Raw genomic sequence first — 18698 nt, 5'->3', positions numbered from 1 at the left:
TTTTTATTTGTCAAGTAGGACTGTCTTATGGAACAAAACTGGTACCATCAGGAATTTTGATACTTCCAGTGTACTGCTTCTTGTTTGTGTTTGGGTTCTAGACTCGATAACGATTATGGACTTAATAATTTGATCAAGGTTGATACTTAGAAGATACGATTACCAGCTTTGTTCCCTGCTATACTTATTTGGATTTCCATGTTTAGAAATCTAGATTCTTATTCCTACATTTCTTACAGACGAGACAGAAGATGAAGAGGTGAACAAAGAGTATGTTGAGGAGACAAATAGAGATGCAGTCATGATTGCTGCTGCAAAGTTGGTTGCTGGTGATGCAGTTCCTAAGGTGAACATGGTTCTGTTGTGTCCTCTGTTTTGTCTTTTGAGTATGATTATTTGTCACACTTGGGATAAACCTGTTGACAATTTTTCTCAGCATGTATGATATCTGAAGAGATGTATAGAGTATTAAACCAAATATTTTTGCTTTGCAAACTGGAAGACTGCATGCCCAATGACGAAAGGCCCTTTGTTGATTAAAGATGATTTGGAGAGAGTAAGAAATACATGAAACTACAATCTCATCAATGTTGATAATTCTGAAATGCAGTGAGAAGGACCATTACATGAAACAAAAGGTGCAAAAGTTAAGGTAATGGCGGAAAAATGCGTGAATGGGGTGAAATAACAGCCTTCTGCACGAACTTGGACTTGCTTGGATCATGAACCCATTCAATCTCGCTCATGTTGGGTGTCTCAACATATGCCATGGTGAATTCTCCCACCTTCTCTACCTTCCCTCTCTTGCCTGCCCTCAGCACCCAACTTCTCCGGTTGCAAGAGAATATTCCATTTGTTAGACGGATAATATCACCCGGCTCAAAGGCATCACACTCATCCCCCCAGAACTGGAAGTGAACTGCGGCTGTCTCATCGGCCACAAGTGCCAAGCATGTCTTATTTTGGCCCTCTGATGCTGTCTTGCCTATGTTCAAAACTATGACTTGTGTATTTATGTTGTTCTCAGCTGCAGGCACAATGTCTTTAAGAGAGTACATAGCTTGCTTTCTAACTGCAAAAATCTAAACAGAATCAAATTATTTCATGTCCAACCCTTTCTTGAGAAGAAATAATAAATTAATGTTCATCATGCAGATGAGTGATGGTAGCCTATATGGGACCTGGATGTTCTAAACAAAACATAATTGGTTGGGAAACTGACTTTGAATGAAGCAAACATTTTAATCATTTCTACAGCATATGGGCGGGGGCAATGGCACACGTACTTGGTGGTAATTATAGATAGTGTCAATGAAAGCAAGAAAATTCAGCATGAGAGATCACAACAGAGAAAACAACACCAATGAAACATAAAAATCTGCATGGTTTACCCAACTAGGGCTTATGTCCATGTGTGGAAACAAATCAATGAATACCAATACATACAACTCAGTTCCTATTATTTGGCAAAAAATAGATAGATAAACTAACACTATAAACCAAAAAAATCCCCACAGCACAGAAAGTGAAACTAAGAAACTTCTAATTGGCAAGTTACACACGCACACACCAAATGTCTAACCCAAAATCTGACCCCATTCATCTCATTCTTATAAAGATACAGATACCAATATTGCCTGAGCCGGTTGGCAAGACTAGAGATCATGTAGTAAATCTGAGCTTCACGAAATCATTAAAAACTTGATGAAACTCGGAAAACATGAGCATGAAGAGCACTAAAGTTTACTTCTTCCATGCATCTATGCAAAAGTGAAACATTGGAATGACTAGTCTTCTGGATTATTGATTGGGAATGTCATCTTGCAGGAATTTGATAGGACGTATGGACCCAGGTGGCAATGCATTGTCGGGATAGAACAAAATAACACAATGCTCCTTCGCTAATAGTAGGAATCTACATTTCTCTACAAGAAAACTTCATATTCAACAGAGGGATTTGCAATATGGTAATCCAATTACAACGACCCCCACCAAAAATACAAAAACAAAGCCCCAGTAGCTTCACCTATTGACAATCTCAAGCGGCTTTTCAAGCATCAAGTAGCCACATATGGAAAGTTAACCTCAAATTCAAGTAACCCAGAGCAGTAAAAGAGAAACCAACCGGAATACTTAAAAGTTGACATTTTTTAAATTTATGTTTACAATCTACATCATAAAATTGTAAAATTTGTTTAGAATACTAAGATTGAGAAACGGAAGGATATAGAGAAACCGACAAAGGGGCACCAATATCGCTAACTAGAACGCAGTTATCCTGATTTTCTCTATACGAGACAGCCCGAAGTACAATAAAACATAAATCTTTCGTTGTATGATAGATTAAACCGAATGAAGCACCACAGTTATACACAGTTGAATGAAGAAATTTGGAACAGCAAAGTTACCTGCTTCTCTGGGCAGGGGCGCCAAACAAAGATCTGCAATGATTTATCTTTCACGAAGAGGAAGAAGACTTTATTAGAGATCACTGGGAGCACCATTAGGGAGAGACGAAGAGAGGCGAGGAGGGGTGAAAGGGAGAACTCCAGTCGCTGGGCAGAGGGGCGAGGGGCGAAAGGGAGAAAGGCGGGAGCTGGGCGAGGGAGGGAGGTTTCTGATTTCAAAATCTCAAATGGAGCTCCCAACGTAAAACGCACTGCAGGCTCCCAATGCAAATTCAAAATGCATTGGGTATTCATAAAACGAGCGTTTAGACCAAAAAAAAAAAAAAGACAGTTAAGGTGTGCTACGACTGATCCGTAGAAGAGCTTGCATATCAATAACCGACACATCAGCACATATTGTTATGTAAGTAAAAATTGCAAGTACAAATAGTATTTTCCTTTATACTTACAATTTTTACTCATATAATAATACGTGCTAACATGTCAGTTATTGATATGCTGAAAATTATGAAATTTGAAATTCAAAATTTTAATTAAAAAAAAAACTGATAAAATAGGTCATTTACTCCACACGTAAAATTGTAAATACATGTAGTATTACTCATAGTAAAAATACACCACCTATTATTATGTTGTACATTCTGAGAGCATAGAACACAACCTAAAAGGTATCGAATAACAATGTCAATGGAAAAGAACGACTTTGATATGATAAATCTTAACAAGTGACTAAAGTTCCTCATAAAATTGAAAAGAAAACACAGTAAATTCTTTTTTTTTTTTTGATAAATAAAAAGATATATTGCTCAAAGAATAGGCCTAGCCCAGTATTTACAGAAAACACAGTAAATTCTCATGAAACAAAATTGCAGAACTTTCAGTTGGCATGAAAACAAAGCTGCAAGTGCCTTTTTTTTAAATAATTAATAAATACCTTAACAACACACTATACTACTAGTAAACACTGATATGATACATTTTTAGGTGGCTTTTGGACATACAATATCAATTAAATACGCCAAATTAATAAATATGGCTGAGGTTAGCATTATTGATAGGCTTTGTCAACTTGAATGTCAACTTTTACACTTGAAACCAATCACCTACCACCAGTTGTTTAAGGCCCGAAGACCGTGGTCCATGTGATGTGCTCTTTTGCCAACAGATTCTTCTAAAATCTTTTCTGAATCTTATTTCTAAAATTCTTCTCAAATCTATAACTCATCACAATCCATATGAAAGTTTATAAGCTTTTCGTTATTGGGCATGCAGTCTTCCAGTTTGCAAAGCAAAAATATTTGGTTTAATACTCTATACATCTCTTCAGATTGAGGGTGTGATTCATCAGCAACCAAAAAGTCATGAAACTCACCCTCTATCTCAATCAAGCTACATCCAGGAGTCTTCTTGACACCCCTCTCTCTCATCATACATCTCACCATCCTTACATCACCCCATCTTCTCTCATGAGCCAAAATATTTGCCAGTAATGAATAAATGCCACTGTCTTCAGGATCCAACTCTAACAGCTTATAGGCAGAAACCTTAGCCAGCTCAACATTCCCGTGCATTCTACAAGCATTAAGAAGAGCACCCCATGCTGCTACACTTGCTCCCATTGGCATTTTTGCTATAAATTTATAAGCTTCTTCTAGTTGCCCAATTCGACCATACAAATCAATCATGCAAGCGTAATGTTCAACTTTTGGTTCTATCCCAAAATTTCTTTTCATGCTTTTGAAATAGTTTTGACCTTCTGAAACTAAACCCCCATGACTGCAAGCTGACAGCACACCCACAAATGTGATGTCATCTGGCCTAAATCCCAATTGGGTCATCTGCTCGAACAGGAGGAGGGCTTTTGTAGCATGTCCGTGAGAAGCATATCCGGCAACCATGGAATTCCAGGAAACCAAATCTCTCTCCACCATTTCATTGAAGATAGTTGCAGCCGCATGAAGACTCCCACATTTTGCATACATGTCAACAAAAGCATTTTTCAGAATCAAACTAAATTGAATCCGCTTTTGATGGATATAATAGTGGTGAATCCATTGACCCAAATCCAATGAACCCAGTTGACCACAAGCAGAAAGCACACATACCAAAGTGTTCTCTGTTGCCGCCAATCCTGCCTCTACTATGTCAAGAAATAATTTCAAAGCTTCCTTTGGTTGATTATTTTGAGAATAACCAGCAACCATTGCATTCCAAGAAATCACGTTTCTCACGGGCATGTCATCAAAAAGCTTCCTTGCTAGCTCCAATTTCCCGAACTTTGCATACCCATTAACCATACTAGTCCATGAAAACACATCCTTATTCTTCATGTTGTCAAAAATCTCCCTAGCAGTGACCAAACTACCACATTTTACATACATATCCAACATGGCGTTTTGCAAGTTCGGGCTCCAAGAAATTTTTTTCTTTTGTATGTATTCATGGATACTTTTTCCCATACTTAATTCCCCTTTCAGTGAGCACGCCGAAAGTACCGCAATCATGGTAACCTCATTTGGCTCAACATCACTCAGCAGCATCAGATTGAACAATTCCAAAGCCTCATCCGAGCAATTATGCACCACATGTCCATCAATGATTGAGGTCCAAGTAACAACATCCTTCACCAGAGTTTCATCGAACATTTTACGCGCAAAATCCAAACACCCGCGCTCAGCATAGAAATGAACCAATCCATTTTGTACTATCAAATCCGAACTAAAACCTATCTTGCAAATCCTGCAGTGAACTGATTCCCCCTCTGAAATTGCACAAAACTGCTCGCACAGCTTGAGCGCAAAAACAGGGCTCCGGCGGTCCATTTCGACACGTTCTCTTACCATACGACGAAAAAACCAAAAACCCACAGTGGGAATTTTAGCTTTACCGTAGCCTCTGATCATCGTATTCCATATGTAAGTATTGGGCTTTTCGATTTGAGAAAACAGCTCATGGGCATAATCAACGTCACCGAAGTCAGCAAGAGCACAAAAGGCTACGACCCGGCTCACAGGAAATGTGTGAGTAATGAGGCCATTGACGGTCATGCGGGCTTGAATTTGCTTCAGTTGGAGCATGGTCGTGCATGACTCCATGATTAGCAGAGTAGGGTTGGTGATGATAACATTAGTGGTTGAGTTCCATTTGGGTCTCCTGGTGGAAGTTGAAGAGAATGGCCTGAGAAAGTGGAGTACTACTTGGGGCCTGAGAGTGAAAGCAGAGAGAAATAACAGTGAGGTTGAGTTCTGAGTACAAGGGAGAATGGGTTTCATGTGAGGTTGGAATGGAGCGGGCATTGAAATGCATCACGGAGGTGCGGGTGCAGGGCGTTTTACTAGCAAATACCTGGCATAGATAAATTGTTCTTGTATAAATTGTTCAAGGGCTTGGGCAAAAATCCCATTGCTTTTATTTTGATTTTAAAAAAAAAAATCTTTTTGTTGACATACTTTGACCATATCTGAACCAACAGTCGAGCCATTTAGATCCTCGGCAGCAGCATTTGTAAAATTACACAAAGCCATCCTCTTTACTCCTCCGATCCCCGACCATGGAAACTTCGCAAGACACAGTATTCACCGAACACAACTGAAGGAATTTGCCGTGTGATAACAGTGGACTCACCGAGACAATGAGCTGATGCGCGGCGGCGGCTCTGGGTGGCTGGGAGGGACTGGCGGCGCAGCTGGGGGTACCTATGTTGGTGCGACACCGAGAGAGGGAGAGTTTAGAGAGAGGAACTGTCAAAATCGACAGAAATAGAGGGAGGGGAGGGTGGCGGACGGCAGTGGCTTACCGGAAAGGAGTGGGCTCGACGGGGTTGGGCTGGTCGGCGATCTCTGTGGCCTTGTAGAGGTGGTCTGACGTCTTCTAGAGTGGTCGACGGTGGCTAGCCACAACACCGAGCGACTTTGGTCACTAACGGCAGAAGGAAAAACGACGGGAAAGGCTTGAACGGCGTACGTCGAGGTGGGAGGAGAGCTTACCGTCGGCGGCGTCTGTGGTGGATTCCGTCGAGGTAAGTGTCTCGGTTGGATGTGAGAGTGGTTTTCTTGGTTTGCGGAAGCTGCTACGGTGGCTATGTGTATAAAGTTTTCCTGTGTTTATTTCTGGAGGTCTCGGGTGGGTTTTATGGGCAAGGAGAAGGGGTATGATCGTAAAGAACCTATTACAGTCTAGGAGACCAAACAGAAAATAAAATAGCTGTATAGTTTAACTGTAGAGAAATCCTATTCAAAACATTTTTTTTCCCTATTCAAAACAAATTACTACCTCAATACATATCTAATAATATAATAAAATAGTAATAATAATTATTATTATTATTATAAAATCACACTTTTTGAGTTTGGATGTTACAAGAGGTCTGTGATACTCTGCAATATTTTTTATGATTGATTTTTTTGGTTATGTGCCCCTGCATTAAGAGACTCGCCAGCCTGTATGAATTACTTCTATCCTTTCGAACTAAAATTCAGAGTTTGGCGTTATTTAAATTGCAATGCTTTGACTGGCATGCATGCTAGATGTTCGAAGATATGATTCAAATGGATTAGTACCTACCTTTATGCTTGGAATCAAGATGCCTGCTTTGCTACCATATTCACTATAAAATTTCCTTTCATTGATGTAGAGAAGGTCCTGAAAATCATTGTACTCGCATGTGGCTTCTGATATTACAATGTTAGCTGGAGCTAAATAGGTGTTCTAGTGAAGTTTGTAACTCTATATCAATCTTTAGTGAGTTTTAGAACAGATTTACTATATGATCTCTAGTCTTGCCAATCGGCTTAAGCAATATTCGTATATGTCGCTTTATAGGAATGAGATGAATGGGGTCAGATTTTGGGTTAGACATTTGGTGTGTGCGTGGGTAACTTGCCAATTAGAAGTTTCTTAGTTTCACTTTCTGTGTTGTGGGAATTTTTTTAGTTTATAGTGTTAGTTTATCTATCTATTTTTTGCCAAATAATAGGAACTGAGTTGTATGTATTGGTATTCATTGATTTGTTTCCACACATGGACATAAGCCCTAGTTGGGTAAACCATGCAGATTTTTATGTTTCATTGGTGTTGTTTTCTCTGTTGTGATCTCTCATGCTGAATTTTCTTGCTTTCATTGACACTATCTATAATTACCACCAAGTACGTGTGCCATTGCCCCCGCCCATATGCTGTAGAAATGATTAAAATGTTTGCTTCATTCAAAGTCAGTTTCCCAACCAATTATGTTTTGTTTAGAACATCCAGGTCCCATATGGGCTACCATCACTCATCTGCATGATGAGCATTAATTTATCATTTCTTCTCAAGAAAGGGTTGGACATGAAATAATTTGATTCTGTTTAGATTTTTGCAGTTAGAAAGCAAGCTATGTACTCTCTAAAAGACATTGTGCCTGCAGCTGAGAACAACATAAATACACAAGTCATAGTTTTGAACATAGGCAAGACAGCATCAGAGGGCCAAAATAAGACATGTTTGGCACTTGTGGTTGATGAGATAGCCGCAGTTCACTTCCAGCTCTGGGGGGATGAGTGTGATGCCTTTGAGCCTGGTGATATTATCTGTCTAACAAATGGAATATTCTCTTGCAACCGGAGAAGTTGGGTGTTGAGGGCAGGCAAGAGAGGGAAGGTAGAGAAGGTGGGAGAATTCACCATGGCATATGTTGAGACACCCAACATGAGCGAGATTGAATGGGTTCATGATACAAGCAAGTCCAAGTTCGTGCAGAAGGCTGTTATTTCACCCCATTCATGCATTTTTCCGCCATTACCTTAACTTTTGCACCTATTGTTTCATGTAATGGTCCTTCTCACTACATTTCAAAATTATCAACATTGATGAGATTGTAGTTTCATGTATTTCTTACTCTCTTCAAATCATCTTTAATCAACAAAGGGATCTGACTTGCAATGGGCTATCTCGGAATCACTCTAGGCAGCACTACCTTTTCGTTCCTAGATTGTCACCTCTTCTGCAATAGTGTCCAAATTACTATTTTTGAGATATTGCATCATAAAATTACCACTTCCGAAAAAAAAAAAAACTATAGCAGAATTTTGATTATTGGATATTATTGAAGGGTGTACATTGCAATTTTTCGATAGTTTGAGAAGGTATCGTTTTAGCTGGATGCCATAATGCAAAAAGGGCTCTTCTACAAAGTGATAAAACTTGATCGTAAAAGATAAAAATAAATAGAGAGTGATAAAAAGAAATAAATTAGACAATGATTTACAAACTTCAACGTAAATATTTAGGTTCATAGATGATTCAGTGAGCAAATTACTAAGAAAATTGAGGTTACAAGGAGAGACTCAAACCGAAGATAAGTCCCTCTTGGGTGTTATTTTATCCTCGAAGCTTACCTGCATCTTGTCAATGTGTTAGGATGGATGGCTGCTACTGCTAAGCTAGGGTGGGTATGATAGAAGCCTGTTGCTGTCTTCTAACCTTTTCTCAGGAGCAAGTGCAATTTAAACCATCCCACACCTAAATTTCTTGGGTGGTGATATGGTTACTACCTTATTACTACTCATTTACTACGGATTTAAAATTTTATTTATTTATTTATCATTTTCTTTTAAGAATTTTTTTAACATCATTAATCACTAAGAAAAATTCAAAAAATATATATAATTTTACTAATACTTACTTCTTTAATCATTAAGTAAAATAAAAAATTAAAAAAAAATCAAATACAAAAAGAGTAATAAATGAGTAGTAGTAGGGTAATAACCCTATCATTATTCAAACTTCTCCATCAAAGCCAGTCATATTAAAAACCGCAAGTAAAATTCTTCTCTTCAAATGCTTCCAGCCAAGTTTACCATTCTTCTGTGTTTAAGTTTGGGTTTCCAAATGATATTGTCTGTCTTTCCCTAAAGTGTTAGAAAGATGACTCCAATAGCTACTATAAAAGAACACATCTTTGAACAACTACAAAAGCCTTCTTTAGTTAACTCCCAAACCAAAATTTGACAACCTTAAAAAACTGTTGTGTTAGTGGAGACCGACCATACATACTCGCCAGTCCAAACTTTTTTTTTCTGAAAATTGCATCATCAAAAGCAATTACACGCTATAAAGGAATTAATTGTATATTAAAGTTTATTTTACAATACACGATTGCTAAACAAACTCTCCCTATATGGTGGCTGCAGCCTCTTCACATTCTAAATTGTACATATATGACAAACCTGGAGACTGAGCAATTGCCTAACTGCTACATCTTCTACCATTCTCGAGCTATGTGAACAATAGACAATGCTTTATCTTCTGCAACTCATATTTTCAAAATTCAACAGGAACACAGCATATCGGCCATGGTTGGAAAACTTATCTGATCCTTCGTGGGTCAAACCTGTCAGAGATGCATAACTGGCACTCTGACATGTTGTACGTTACACAACTTTGTCAAGTAACATTTATATATATGCAAGTGAGCTCCGGTCAAGGTCAGGCTGTGGTCGACCACGAGTAGGAGTTGGTGGTCTTTGAATGTTAAGCTCCTGCAGAGCACCAGAACATAGAGTATCACACAAGCCGGTCAAAAGAATTCATATTTTTTAGATTGCCTTATATACAAAGGCACAATTCAAACATTTGTAAGTGCAAAAACCAACCTGCATCCACGTGTCCTCAATGACATGTTCAGGAGATGTCTCTGGAGACTGAAGTGGTGGTGGTAAGGGATGAATTAATTTTGGAACCACAACCAACCCCCTGCCAACTACCAATATAGCTCCAGCATTGTTTGCCGTCCCTACATATATATGAAGCATGAGCCACATATACTTGCACTCGAAGAGGAGAAATCCCAAAGCAGTTTTACGTACCACAATAGTTCGTTGCAGAAAAAAGGGTTATCAACTGTCCCTGAGCAAACCGTTCAAAACCATCCATGACACATTCATGGGCCCTTATAATGAGCTGTAATTTGTTCTTCTTACAGAAATCTGTGACACGATCAGGCTGCAAGCAGCAAGACTTAAATAGCTGAGTCATGCTAGCACATTATTTCAAAACAGTATCCCTGTGAGTGGCTCATAGCCAAAAGAATTATTTGGCCTTTGGGTGGGGGGGGAGGGGTCCGTACTTAAAAAATATGACAAAATACCTTCAAGATTCAATCCAACACTTTCAAACTAAACAATAACACATACCCCAAAACTGACAAGACCAGGCCCTCTAGCATTTGGTCTCAAACCCTCCACACTATCATTTTCTGTAGGATCAGACCTGTAAGATTAGATCTATTAGAACTAGTAAATAAAACCAGAAATAGTAAATAGACAGATGAATTGGGCGAGATCCTACCATAGGAGATCCATCAAGATTATAGATCCAGCATCCATTGTTATAGGTCTTTCAAGCTTCTCTATCTGTTCTACTGAATGTATAGACCTCCCAATGCCACCATGCATACAGATAATTTTCTTCTCAATAAGTGCAGCAAGTGGAAGACAGTTGAATAGCTGATTAAATCGTGTCCATGCCCATATTCCATCATTCTCTCCCTACAAGTTGACATGTTATAAGGGCACATTCACATAATTGCAGAATCTATTATATATGCAAAGTCATCCATACCATTCTCTCAATGCATTCAAGGCGAAAACCAAAGAGAGCATTTATGTCAGCTGCCTCATGGTTTCCACGTATTAAGTGGACATTCTCAGGATACTCTATCTGCAAAATTATAAACAGGGCAATAGGGTGTCAAATATATGTAAATATGATACAATACGACACAATCGAGCTACATCCCAAAGTTAGAATACTATAACAGATGAATGCCTTAAGAGCTAGGAGCAAAGTTATGGTCTCCAAGCTATGCTGTCCTCGATCAACATAGTCTCCCAAAAACAAGTAGTCTATATACCTGAAACATAAATATATAGGCTCATCAAACAACTCCAATGTGTTTTTTAAGATTCTTAATTAAAATAGAGATTTAAATAAACCACCACAAGATGCCTTCTATCAAGTTTCCCTTGATCATTAACTAGAAGAACATGTCCTGCACAGGCAACGATAATCACAGAGAACATCCAAAGAGGCTAAGGGAAACATATACTTGTTTTCATACAAAGTACAAGCTTCTACTAATCCACTCAGTTTAATCCATTAAGGGAAGGTCTAGCACATAGATCCCAACGTTTGGGAAAAGATAGCTTCCAATTATTATACGTAGTTAGTTGCAACCCTGACACAGAACAGGGTCAACTGCAGGCAAGATTCTGCAACCTTTTTCCAATGTTGGGCGTGTACTCTTAAAACAAGGCATCAATTTGTGCTTCTACAAATGTGTGCAATTGGTTCATTTTACAGGACGTTAGGACATAGCTTTCACTGCAAATCCCATAAGATTTAACATTCTCCTAATTTGTAATAGAACCACAACATAGAATTTAGAGTTCTACAGTAAGGACCCGAGACTCACAGTCATGACATAACTAACAATACATAAATTCTAAAGCTGATAATATCTTATTTGAAATCAGATTTATTACCAAAAACCAGCTAAACTAAATATCATACTGAAATGTCAAACTTACGTTATGTCTCCTGCAGTGGAAGGAAATCCATATTCATCAAATAGCCGCATTAAATCGCCAAATTGTCCATGGAGATCACCAAATACCTTAACAGGCGCTTTCAGCTGAAGAACTGTTGGCTCTTGCATAAAGATCTGTTCAGCAGCATAACAGAGCTCACCCACTTCATAAGAATCCAGAAAGAACCTCCTATTTGGAGGAGCTTTCCAGTTGCGAGGCCTGAGCAATGTGTAAATAATCTGGCAAGGGTACAACTAACAACTGAGTACATAAAACTAATCCAAAAGAAATAACGCAGAACATCAAATTTAAATAGTGCTTACCTTCTTATGTAAGCCCTGAGGAGACTTCTGCCTGGCAAACTTTTTAGTAGGGTATGAAAGGTCATTGTTCAATGGAATCATTCGTCTGCTCTCATTCTCAAACTGATCCAACGATAACTGTCTTACCATCCCACCCAGGTTACCAACAGCCTCTTTAGCAACTACAACCTGCAACCATAGAAGAGTATGATTTTGCAGCTTGAAGAAGGAATAAAAATCTGGATATACGACAATGATGCGAAGGCCATACGGCTCTTGGATGAAGACGAACATCTGCCTCAGTATCACTACCATCTGAAATTGTTTCTGTTGCTTGAGAGTTTTCATCCGAGACAGATGTCTCTTCAGCAGATGCAGCCTGCACAGCTTGCCAGACAGCACTAGCTGCTTCTGCTTCAGCAGCAGAAGCCTCCCTCAGTTTCTCCATAGAATTTTTGTCCATGCTGCTTAGGATGTGCATCATGAAAGTTCTTATAAGTATGAAGAGAGTATTTGAGAGAGAGAGAGAGACAGTGAGTGATACCTCATGCCACTCGATGAAAGAATCTCTGCTCCACCATCCAAAGTTGGTGTTGTCTCAAAAGGAATCATACTAGATTGATTCACTTTGGTACTTGTTACTGGTGGAGCTCTCTCAGATGTTATTGCAGGAGAATTAATGTCAGGCTGATAAGGTGGATTTTCTGCAACCAGAAAATCATCCAACAGCACATCTGCACAGAGTAACATATTTGACTATATTTTTGTCACAAGACTCGCAACAATAGCTGTAGGGAAAAAAAAAACAAGAGAACACATAGCAAGACCAGTAAACATAATGAAAGAAGCAAGAACATCAATAAATGTGAAATTATGTTGTCAACCTAGCTGGAGATAACATCCCATTAATGATTAATTTCTTTAATCATGTAATCCAAGGAAGAGTTGGAATATGCACTCTACTTCTTGCGTGAATTTAAGCTCATGCCTCAGTGTAGTGGTTTTGGGGGGAAATGGTGTTCTTGGATAGCATTGTATTTCACTATTTTTCAGTCTGCTCTTTTATATTAGTAAATGGTACACCATTGGACTTCTTCAACAGTTCTCGTGGTTTGGACAGGGTGATCCATTATCTCCACTACTTTTGTTATGGTCGTGACTCACAGTAAAATGATTTCAGGTGATGCGGATGACAGTTTCCTCTCTAGTTTCTCAGTGGGGTATAGCAACCTTGGCAGTTGGCACGCACAAATTTTGACACTTAAGTCAAAGTTTCAGATTTCGCTTTCTTCTTCTTTTGACAAATAATTGCAAAACATCATAATTTTGGACTGGAGCTTTTCGTTCTCTAGGGTTTCATAGAATTTATTAAAAAAAATCATTTTTTATTAAAAAAGGGTCTCAAGTTTTAGCCCGGAATCTTGCAATAGAGGAAACCTAAACTTCAAACCCAAGAATAATTGGTAGTCCACTCTATCAGTTGCAACTGTTGCATCCTTCCTAAAACATTTTTCAGTACATCTGTTCTTCAAAAAATAAAATAGGGTCATTTTCACTTCTATAGTGACATTCAATATGTTTTCAAGACTGCATTTAGAGTTTTACCTCCCTTGAGACCACCATAGATATATATTCGAACACCAACAGATGCTGCTGCATGGCGACAACGACGCATAAGCTCCAAAAAAGGATCATATTCAGTTTGTCCCTTGCTTGTGCGTGAAGAGGTGACCAGCCCACTTCTATCTAACCAAATTCCAGCAGCGGTGTCCAATACTACCAAATAAAAGATGTATAAGATTTTCTGCAGGAAGAATACCCCCATATCTATATATCAATCATAATAAACAATAAAGAAAAGATATGGATTATCACGCCAGCGTGAAAGGAAAAAAGGGCGGGCAGGGGAGATTTAGGATATTCAATCCATTCCATGGAATGAAGCAACTGACTGCTCAACAAAGCCTGAAGAAAAGGTCGGAAATATGATCTGCAGCAAGAATCGCCTTTCTGCTTGGCTTCAAGCAGAATAAAACAGACATATCACTTGATTTCTCAGATGATAGGATATGAAAACATTATGTTTCAGGGGGGCCAAGTGTACCTCCCGTTCAGGAAATCAAGGGCAACAGCACTCAATCTCACTAAGGATTGATCCTCTGCATGAGCTGTGCCCCTTTATTATGATGAAAATAAGAAGTGTGGCCCTCCTCTCTGCACACAATAACACATAATATATATGTATATCTCGGATGAATTTGAAAGCCAAGAGATTACCTGCAACAGCTGCTTCACCTTCTACTCCACGTCCTCCTCTGAGAACACCTCCTGTAACATGCAATCGTGCACCAACAAAAGCCTGATAGCCAGAAATCTTATATTCAGTGGTAAGAAATAATGCTTGGGAATAGAGAGTTTGTTCACTCAAGAGACAGCACCAGTGTAAAAACCTATCATCTAAACCAACCAACTTGTTTCAATGAACTGTGAAGGCCCATTAAAAACTGCGTATAACTAAATCACTACAAAGAATATATATATTTTTTTATAAGTAAAAATATTATATATATATATATATATCAAAAGAAGTAACCAAGTACACTGATGTATACAAGAGAACACCTTACCCATAATAGAAAACCCCTAATAACCCAAAAAGCTTGTGAAATACAACCCAAAATATACCAAGCCCGACCCCAACCCCTTGTTTCCCGTAGAACTAAAACTCTGCCAAAAAACCCCACCCCAACCCCTTGTTTCCCATCTTCACAATGCCCACCCTTTAGACAAAGAATATATTAAAAGATACATAAAACTAACAATACTTTAGATTTATGCGTAAGCACACAATGGATGAAGATATATGCATACATAATAACTAACAAATTGACAATAATAACTCCTAATATATATGTCATTACTTACCGCAGCATGTTGATACCTTGGTGAAGGAGATACACCTGGTGCAAGAGTCCATTCCCACTGACCATTCCTATGCATGAGCAGCCCATAAGCATCTGCGAGTGGCTGTGGAAGCATACACATTGGAGAGTTAGATCTAAAATGCTTAAAGATTCATTTATTACATAGAACCAAATGCGCCTCACTAGTTACACAAACTTCAGAAGGTTACATAAAGGGCAAGTAAGTAGGATTGGACTCACTAGTTACATGGAATTAAGATGCAATTTCCATACAACTTAAGGCAACAGGTTTTGTACAATGGGTAAACACCGGAAATAATTTTGAAGATATTAGGGAAATTTGTTTTGAAACAGTTGGAGCACTCCTGGGGAACTTCCAGATCATTCCGAGGGAAAGCTCAACAAACAAAATTCACCATGTTCATTTTAATAAGTAACAAAATTCACCATGTTTTGCATTCTTCTGTGTAAGTTTTTTTGTAAAAAAAAATATTAAAAAAAAATAATGTTGCTTTATGTAAACTCTAAATAATAATATTTTGTATGATATTTGTCATACTTTTCCTTCTTTCCTGTTATTTCTGAAACCTTTTACTTATCAAAATATATCATTTAACTTTTTCCTTGAAATTTCACTAGAATTATTTAATCAACTCGGACTAGGTTCTCATTTTCTCTCTTATTTAAGGTCATCATGAGTTCCCTCAGTTTATCAGAGCTTCACATGAATACTCCCCAAGTTCTTATCCATGCCAAATCAGTTCTAGCTTCATGTTGGGTTTCGCCTTTTGCGCTTTTTTAAAAACATTTATTCCTTATAAAAAAATATAGCTTCATGTTTCCCATATGATTTTGGTTTTTTTCTTTTTGATGAATACCTTATGATTTGGGATTAGCATGGGTGATGCCTAGGTGCTATGGGATGATATTTTCAATAGTGGGACTAGCATGAGTGATGCCTAGGTAAGTGGTCGATATCCTCGCCAGCTGGAAAGGTTTACATGGTATGCTGCAAATTGCAGCAGTATGGAATATGGTTTCCATATACCTACTATGGTGCATTTGGAGGGAAAGGAAGGATCGGAACTTTGAAGATAAGGAATGCTCACCGGATGAAATTAGACATTTCTTCTTCGATACCTACTTTTATTTAAACTGGAGTTTGTAGTTTTCAATGGTTAGTTTGTTCAACTTGCAGGGTATATGCTATCAAAAGCAAATTGAGTTGCAAGGTACATGCTATCCATGCAGATGCTACAAATTAGCAGACACAAATTGGCACATCAAAGTCATCCTTGGTTTAATCGTCTCAATTCCTCACATCTTTCATATGCCTTAAAAATTCTAAGCAAATCACAATAACACACCAATTCAGAATTAAAATTGAGCTAGATGCCCAAAAACCAAGCAAAAACACAAGAGCCCAGTAAACCAAAATGGCAAACATGCAGAGACTATTTGTTATAAATCGAATAGTTCATATATAAGTATATCATTACCGTGCCAGTAGAGTCTCTTCCACCACACAACAAAAACATGCCATCTGAACGGGCACTAGCTGTAGCATACCTACAAAAGAATGTTGAATCATAGCTATTCTAAACATGGACAGTTGAACGAATACACAAGTAAATAATTTTGTGATTCCCAACAAACTAAAGACACTCACATTCTAGCAGAAGGTCTATCACCTTCCGGGCTCAGCCTCTGCCATGCATAAGGTTTCTGGGCAGTATCCAAAGCCCAAGCATCAGACAGAACTCTTTTTCCTAACCCCAAAAAAAAATATTACATGGTTTTGATATGTGACAAGATGCATTCTTATTGCAGCAACAAATCAACAAGCAAAAGCACTCTCTTTTCTGAAACTAGTCATGATCAAGTTTGAACTCAAGCAATAAAAAATAAACAATAAGTCACAGCAAAAGGTTAGGTGACGGGAGGTTGTGAGAATATTATCATCCTAACTATGTCAGGCTATAAGTATGAGAAGTATACCATTCAGTGAATAGATCCAATCAGTGCCCCAAAATACTTTCGCAGGCACATGGTGTACATATAAATTACTGGGAGGTAAAGGTCATTACAGAGTTTAAAGAAGCAAAAATCAACAAATCACAATATGTGTCTAATAAAAAATCAAGTTTCCTTTGGATTTTGACATGCCGTCTCTTCCAAAAATGCATACTACAATCAATTTTTTATTTTAAAAAAAAAAGAGCCAAACAGATAAAATATAACTGAACATGAGTGAATCTCCCTCACCGTCATTGCCACTGACAGTGACAAGGTATCTTTGAGCAACCAAGTCCATTACATGTCCGTAGCGAGGTCCAGGTCCCTGTCCTTGTACGACCACTCTATGCTCATATGAGAATTAGAATGATCAATATCAGAATGTAATCAAAACTCAAGAAACCCAGAAAAAGAAAATGCCGATTAATTGCAGTCAACTAATCTCACCTGTGCCACTTAAACTTGTCATTCGTCAAGTCCAGTACGAATAGGTCATCCGTAGAATGCCCAGCAGGACCTATCCCACCCTAGCCAAACAGCACGAATCAATAACTATTAAACATATTATCAAACTGCAGCAACAAAAGCCTCTACAAAAAAACAAAAACACAAAAAACCCGAAGAACGATATGCTTAGAATTCTATTGTTTTTCAAATAAAGTTATTTTTTAATCACCTGAAAAACGACCATAGTACCAACTGCCGTCGCTGCATGCGCAGCCCGAGGTGAAGGTGGCTCACCGGCCGGCCTAATTCTGCAAAATTCATGCAACCCATTTAGCAAAACTGTGAATCAAATCCAATCTAACTCAATTCAAAACCGTAAAGCAAAAATAATAATAAGGAACCAGAAATCACCTGGTCCATTTCCGGGTGAGAACATCGTAAGAATGAACCGAATTGGTCACACCGGCTAACCCTACAAAATTAATAACAAGCAATGAAACAAGTAAGTTCCATTTGAATTTTGAAGCCGACAGAGCAAACGAAAAAAGAGTTATCATCACATACTGATGCCAGGGGCGGAGGATGATGTGCCGCCTTCGATGGCAGTGGTGCCGCCAAAGAGGATGAGGCGGGGGCCTAGGGATTTGGTGGCGGCGACGGCGGTGAGCGTGTGACTACACCGGGGACCAGGGGCGTCGTCGTCGGTATCCCAATAGGTCTCTAAGCTACGATAGGTAGGAGCCGGGGACAGCCATGGCTTCGAATCCATCTATCTGTCTCTAGATTCGCTCCTATACGGAGGCAGCACCCCCCAAGCGAGAAGGAGAGAGAAAAACCAATGAGAAGGAGAAGGTACTGGAAATGGTGGAGGAGAGGGGTGCTGGAAGTGGGGCCCGGGCGGGGCTAGGCTCCGGAGTCCGGACCCAGCTCGGTTGATTTTTTTTTTTAATTCAGACTGGAAGGGTTAACTTTGACGGTTTTTTTTTTTTTTAAATAATTTAAATAATTTATTTATTATTTAAATTTTCTATATTT

General features: G+C 38.6%; 3 protein-coding genes across 13 annotated transcripts; 1 reads left to right on the top strand and 2 right to left on the bottom strand.

Moving 5' to 3' along the window:
- Nucleotides 1-515: 515 nt before the first annotated feature.
- LOC109007689 (pentatricopeptide repeat-containing protein At2g22410, mitochondrial-like) lies at nt 516-6515 on the bottom strand. Of its 11 annotated transcripts, none has more exons than XM_035682690.1 (5): nt 6205-6515; nt 5858-6103; nt 3781-5612; nt 2409-2659; nt 516-1082 (listed from the first exon to the last, which is right to left on the bottom strand). In XM_035682690.1, exons 2-5 carry the CDS (start codon nt 5887-5889, stop codon nt 648-650), a joined length of 2550 nt encoding a protein of 849 aa, XP_035538583.1. In that variant the 5' UTR covers nt 5890-6103; nt 6205-6515; the 3' UTR covers nt 516-647. The 11 variants fall into 11 exon arrangements, with proteins under 11 accessions (XP_035538583.1, XP_035538584.1, XP_035538582.1 ...); XM_035682691.1 differs by having other exon boundaries at nt 6033-6103; XM_035682689.1 differs by lacking the exon at nt 6205-6515 and having other exon boundaries at nt 3781-5753; nt 5858-5930.
- Nucleotides 6516-6784: 269 nt separating this feature from the next.
- Nucleotides 6785-8319, top strand: LOC109007690 (SOSS complex subunit B1-like). The gene is made up of 2 exons (XM_035682883.1): nt 6785-6849; nt 7758-8319. Exon 2 carries the CDS (start codon nt 7782-7784, stop codon nt 8190-8192), a length of 411 nt encoding a protein of 136 aa, XP_035538776.1. The 5' UTR covers nt 6785-6849; nt 7758-7781; the 3' UTR covers nt 8193-8319.
- Nucleotides 8320-9416: 1097 nt separating this feature from the next.
- Nucleotides 9417-18592, bottom strand: LOC109007686 (serine/threonine-protein phosphatase BSL1-like). The gene is made up of 21 exons (XM_018987459.2): nt 18228-18592; nt 18075-18135; nt 17893-17971; nt 17664-17743; nt 17466-17560; nt 16870-16969; nt 16700-16769; nt 15202-15303; nt 14554-14635; nt 13882-14052; nt 12821-13010; nt 12548-12740; nt 12298-12465; nt 11975-12213; nt 11214-11298; nt 11007-11105; nt 10734-10933; nt 10580-10655; nt 10253-10388; nt 10040-10179; nt 9417-9925 (listed from the first exon to the last, which is right to left on the bottom strand). Exons 1-21 carry the CDS (start codon nt 18430-18432, stop codon nt 9842-9844), a joined length of 2655 nt encoding a protein of 884 aa, XP_018843004.1. The 5' UTR covers nt 18433-18592; the 3' UTR covers nt 9417-9841.
- Between the last annotated feature and the right edge of the window lie 106 nt (nt 18593-18698).

Source organism: Juglans regia, chromosome 11 (genome assembly GCF_001411555.2).
Source record: "Juglans regia cultivar Chandler chromosome 11, Walnut 2.0, whole genome shotgun sequence".
NCBI classification, from domain to species: Eukaryota; Viridiplantae; Streptophyta; class Magnoliopsida; order Fagales; family Juglandaceae; genus Juglans; species Juglans regia.
The sequence above is the reverse complement of the archived record's forward strand: the minus strand, read 5'-3'. Positions and strand labels throughout refer to the sequence as shown.